The sequence below is a fragment of the Sardina pilchardus genome, chromosome 15 (assembly GCF_963854185.1).
Source record: "Sardina pilchardus chromosome 15, fSarPil1.1, whole genome shotgun sequence".
NCBI classification, from domain to species: Eukaryota; Metazoa; Chordata; class Actinopteri; order Clupeiformes; family Clupeidae; genus Sardina; species Sardina pilchardus.
This window is the reverse complement of record NC_085008.1, coordinates 32,786,871-32,791,870: the sequence shown is the minus strand read 5'-3', so window position 1 is coordinate 32,791,870 and position 5,000 is coordinate 32,786,871. Positions and strand designations below refer to the sequence as shown.

The window sequence follows — 5,000 nt, the reverse complement described above, 5'->3', positions numbered from 1 at the left end:
ATTGAGTTCATCTTTTCATAGGTGGTGTATGTGTGAAGTGTGTGTGTGTGTGTGTATGTATGCGTCTGCGTGAATATGTGTTCATTTTTGTGTGTGTGTGTGTGTGTGTATGTGTGTGTGTGTTGTGTGTGTGTGTGTGTGTGTGTGTGTGTGTGTGTGTGTGAATATGTCTTCATTTTTGTGTGTGTGAGTGTGTTTGCGAGGCCCGCCCTTACACTTGACGGTGATCTGTGCCACGGCCTCGATGATGCCCAGGCTGCTCATGGCGACGCAGGTGTAGTTGGCGGACTCCTGGATGCCGTCCAGCGCCAACACGTTCCTGCCCACGGGCATCTCGTCCTCGGGCGTCAGGTCCTCGGCGTTCAGCATCCACTTGACGTAGGGCATCGGAGAGCCCACCGCCACACACGTGATGTTGACGCTGCCTCCGGGCATGATCTCGTGGTTGGTGGGCAGGATGGAGAAACGAGGGGGCACGCGGCGAACTGCGGAGGGGGCAGAGAGAGAGAACGAGAGAAAGAGAGAGAGAGAGGTGACAGACAGGCCGATGAAAACAGGTTCCTCCTCTCTAGAACCACAAGCACAGTCTTAAAACAAGGACTACAGATGGGGAAATGATACCGAAGAAACAGAACCACAAACAGAACAAGTTCTAAAAGGGCTTTTTCTCTTCCGAGCGGGGGGCAAACTCAAACCCAAAACGATGAGTACAAACTAAGACTAACAGAACCGCTTCACCAACAATATAGAGTCACATTAAAGCAACAGGTCATAACAACGAGGTCCCATAGACCAAGATTGGACCCATCACAGCACAGGTATTTACACAAAAATCTATTATGAGTTTCTCATCTTTCCACCTGGTCTACTCACCCCCCTCCTACCCACCCTACCCGCCCTCTGCGTCGCCCAACTGATATCTAGAATAGAAACTAGATTCTAGATCTTTAGAACTCTACTGTAGGTGAACTCTAGATCTCTTGAGCAGTAAAACTCTAGAACCTCTGGAACTCTAGAATCCTTTGTCTCTCCTGCTCTGGTGTTGAGGCAGGAGGAGGTTGTGTGTGAGTGAGTGTGTGTGTGTGTGTGTGTGTGTGTGTGTGTGTGTGTGTGGAGGTCAGCCCTGGGCTCTCTGCTTCTCTGTCTAATTCCCTGCAACTCCAGGCCAGACGGAGACCGTCTCTGCGCCGGCCCCGGCTCTGCTCCCTACATGCCAATGAGCTGCCCACGCTGCTGCCCGGCGGCCCAAGATGAGAAACCTTAATGAGATTTTTGTGGTTTAGGGTAGATCAGCTGGACAAAGCCTTTTGGAGATCTGACACCGTTCCATTGATAGATGCAGCTATCATTGTCACAGACACCATGCATAATAGGCTGAGATAAATAAAGACAGAAATGATAAGGAAGAACTAGAGATCTGACTGATAGAGAATGCATAGAGGAGTATAACTTAGGCTCACTCGCATGCCCAGACAAAGACAATTGGAGAGAAGAAGAGAAATATAAAAAGGAGGTAGAGTGAGAGAGGAAGAGAGAAAAAGAGAGAGAGAGAGAGAGAGAGAGAGAGAGAGAGGAAGGAGTGCATATAAGAGAGCGAGAGAAGATGGGAGAAGAAGGGAGGGTGGGGAGGAGGGGGATGGGGGAACCCACTTCAGTGGTGGAAAATTCTAATTCGGCTGTTCAGTGGTGGGACGGTTCTGATGTAGCTGTTCAGTTCAGGAGAGGTTCTGGTTCAGCTGTTCAGTGGTGGGACGGTTCTGATTTAGCTGTTCACTTTAGGAGAAGTTCTGATTCAGATTTTTAGTGGTCTAAAAGCTTTGGCTTTGTTCATGTTCTGCAGCTAATGTGGCTAAATGTGAATGGGACATTACAGTCCATAGTGTATAATCTCCACAAAACAATTAGTGTTTACCCGATGATTGCTCCTTGTCCCATGGGCTACTACAGCACAGCTAGCTGGCGTGAGTGGCTATCTCGCTACAACCCTGTTAGCGCTCGGCTATGACACCAAAACAACACACGGGTGCACAAACACAAGCGCTCATCCACAGCAGAGAGTGTGATTGGTTGGAAATGTGATGGACAGGTTTGGGGACCAGCGGGACTGTGAGAAGTAAGACACAACTACAAATGGCTCTTCCATTCTTGGCAACCTTGCTTTAATTTGGTGGCTCTGCAGTAAATGGGCACTTCCTCCATGCTGAGCTAGATTTGGGCGCTGCTTTATGGTCTCTGCTGAGCTAGATTTGGGTGCTGCTTTATGGTCTCTGCTGAGCCGCTGTGCTAATGCTGCTTTAATGTCCACAGCCGCGGCACAGTCGCCTTGTGGATCTGCTTCAGGCTGCTCTGCTATTTGTCTCCATGGGATGTACTGTACAGTATGAGGAGATGCCTCTCTGCCTCACACAGAGATTGTGTGTGTGTGTGTTGGTGTGTGAGTGTGAGTGTGTGTGTGTGTGTGTGTGTGTGCAAAGGGCCTTGGCCAGAGCGTAGTGAAGTGCCCTTCCTCAGGGCCACTGGTGGACGCTGCACAGCTGATCAAAGAGAGCCGTCTCACTGCGTGGACTGGAGTGGACACGGCCCATCAGACGGGTCGGGCTTCGGAGAATTCAGGGGCGGCCTAGTCTGGTTACCCCAAGAGTTGCCAAGGCGACCTGAGCACTGGTGTGAGCGCTGGTGGGGTCACAAGAGTGGTGTGTGTGTGTGTGTGTGTGTGTGTGTGTGTGTGTGTGTGTGTGTGTGGGGAGGGGGAGGAGTTGGAGGAGGAGTAATGGATGAAGACCTGGCAACCATGCACGCCTCTTTTAAAGAGAGATAGATAGACAGATAGAGAGAGACAGAGAGAGAAAGAGAGAGAAAGGGACGGATGAAGGAGGGAGGGGGAAGTAGAGATGACTGGAGACAGACAGATGGACAGACAACAGGACAGAGACAGAAAGACAGACAGACAGACAGACAGACAGAATCAGAATCAGACGGGACAAGAGGCAGAACACGCAGGACTCAGGCAGAACAGCACACAGGATGGACATGGGGGACACACAGCAGAGACGCTGGGGGTCAAGAGGTCAAAAGGTCAGGGTCAACATTCATGAGTTGGGGGATTGGGGGAAGGGTAGACTGAGGCCCTATTGTACGTCTGGGATCTCTCACAATGGGGCTTGAAATGAGACTCGGCTCCGTCTTTCATTGAGGGCTGAGGGACGGCAAACACACACGTCAATCCAAACGGGATTCTGCTATTCCCCCGCTAACCTTGTCCCTCACACACACACAAACACACACACAAACACACACACACACACAGAGACACACACACGTCAATCCAAACGGGATTCTGCTATTCCTCCGCTAACCTTGTCCCTCACACACACACACACACACACACACACACACACACACACACACACACAGAGACACACACATGTCAATCCAAATGGGATTCAGCTTTCCACACCCACTAACCTTGACATTTTCCATTAGAGAGAACACTCTCCTTCTGCCCCGCTCGTGTTTCTAATTTGCCCCCTTATCTACCCCTCCGCACCCCTCTTACCCCTCCGCCACCACCGGGTCCACATTGAGCTCCACCACACTGAGGTGGAGGACTACAGGGATGAGCGGCATCTCACGCCTGCTGCCTGCTCTCTCTGTGTGTGTGTCTGTGTGTGTGTGTGTCTGTGTGTGTGAGAGAGCGAGCGAGCAAGCAAGCGAGCGAGTCCCTCTAAATAATGCATCAATTGAGAGGACTCCCCATTTCCAGTGGGCCCAGGGAGGGAGCGGGCGAACGAGAGTGAGAGAGTGACCTTCTGCGGTCCCCAATGACCGATAATCACAGAGCCTCTCTGCCCACTCCAGTCAAGAGCAGGGGGAATGAAGAGGAGAGGAGAGCAGCAGTGCTGGCTAAGCTCTAAGCCTGACCCAATTTGGACCTCAAGGGTCAAGTTCTGCTCCCGCACAAACTAGGGAGTTTCAAAGCGCTACATGAGTGTGTGTTGTAGCTAGCTTCAAGGGTGAAATTCTGCACTGACACAAACTAGTGAATTTCTAAATGCTGTGATGTGTAGTGGACAGGACTGGACTGTGGCTTACTACACATGACCCCCACCCTTTATAAACACCCTTTGTATACATTACACTTATGTTCTTAGAGGTCTATATAGTAATTCCTCTTTGTTTGGCTAGTTCCACGTGAAGACACACACACACACACACACACACACACACATAGAAGCAGCGCTGCGGCCAGTCTGTCGCAGGCTCATGCAGGGAGTGCTGCCCACGTCAGAGCACCAACTGACTCACAAGATGGCTGCCGGCCAATAGACTACTCACACACACACACACACACACACACACACAGTGCCAAGCCCACACACAAGCATGCCAGCCTCAGGTGCAAGCCCAGCCCAGTACACACACAATGTGAGGTTTCAAATCACAATAAAGTAACAACGTAAACTACAATATCAAAAGCACAGGCTGCAATGGGAGTCTTCACTACACAACAGACACGACACCAAGAGTACGGGGTGGCCTTGGCCTCGGGGAGTAGAATGGGATGATTTAAAAGCACACTGGCATGGAGGCTCCTGCACACACCAGCAGCTCCACTCGTCAGATTGGGGTCTGTGTGTGTGTGTGTGTGTGTGTGTGTGTGTGTGTGTGATGGTCCCTAATCTGAGGTCCAGCATGGGTCCCTACTAAGGTCCGGTCTGAGTAGCTCTGAGGCTGTGTGTGTGTTTGAGGAGGTCAGTGGGTGTAGAATATCTCTAGAGCTGCAGGCGGGTTCTAAAGAGGATTAGGGAGAGGCGGGCTGCCGGTTCTCCGGCTGTCCGTTACACGTCAACACGAATGTCCTCCGCCGCCCTGTGATCAGCGAGAGGCGCTTTGAAGTGATGCAGCCTCAGACATGCCTGGATGACGGAGAGGAGGCTGACTTATCTGGCTCCTCAAACACACACACACACACACACACACACACACATACAGTATATGCA

At 51.2% G+C, this 5,000-nt stretch overlaps 1 protein-coding gene across 1 annotated transcript in view; it reads right to left on the bottom strand.

Moving 5' to 3' along the window:
* Positions 1-5,000, bottom strand: part of ptprsa (protein tyrosine phosphatase receptor type Sa) — a 195,323-nt gene that overhangs the window by 56,630 nt on the left and 133,693 nt on the right. The window contains exon 7 of the mRNA XM_062555340.1: positions 216-485. Coding sequence (XP_062411324.1) covers positions 216-485 — 270 coding nt within the window. The remainder of the gene's footprint in view (positions 1-215; positions 486-5,000) is intronic.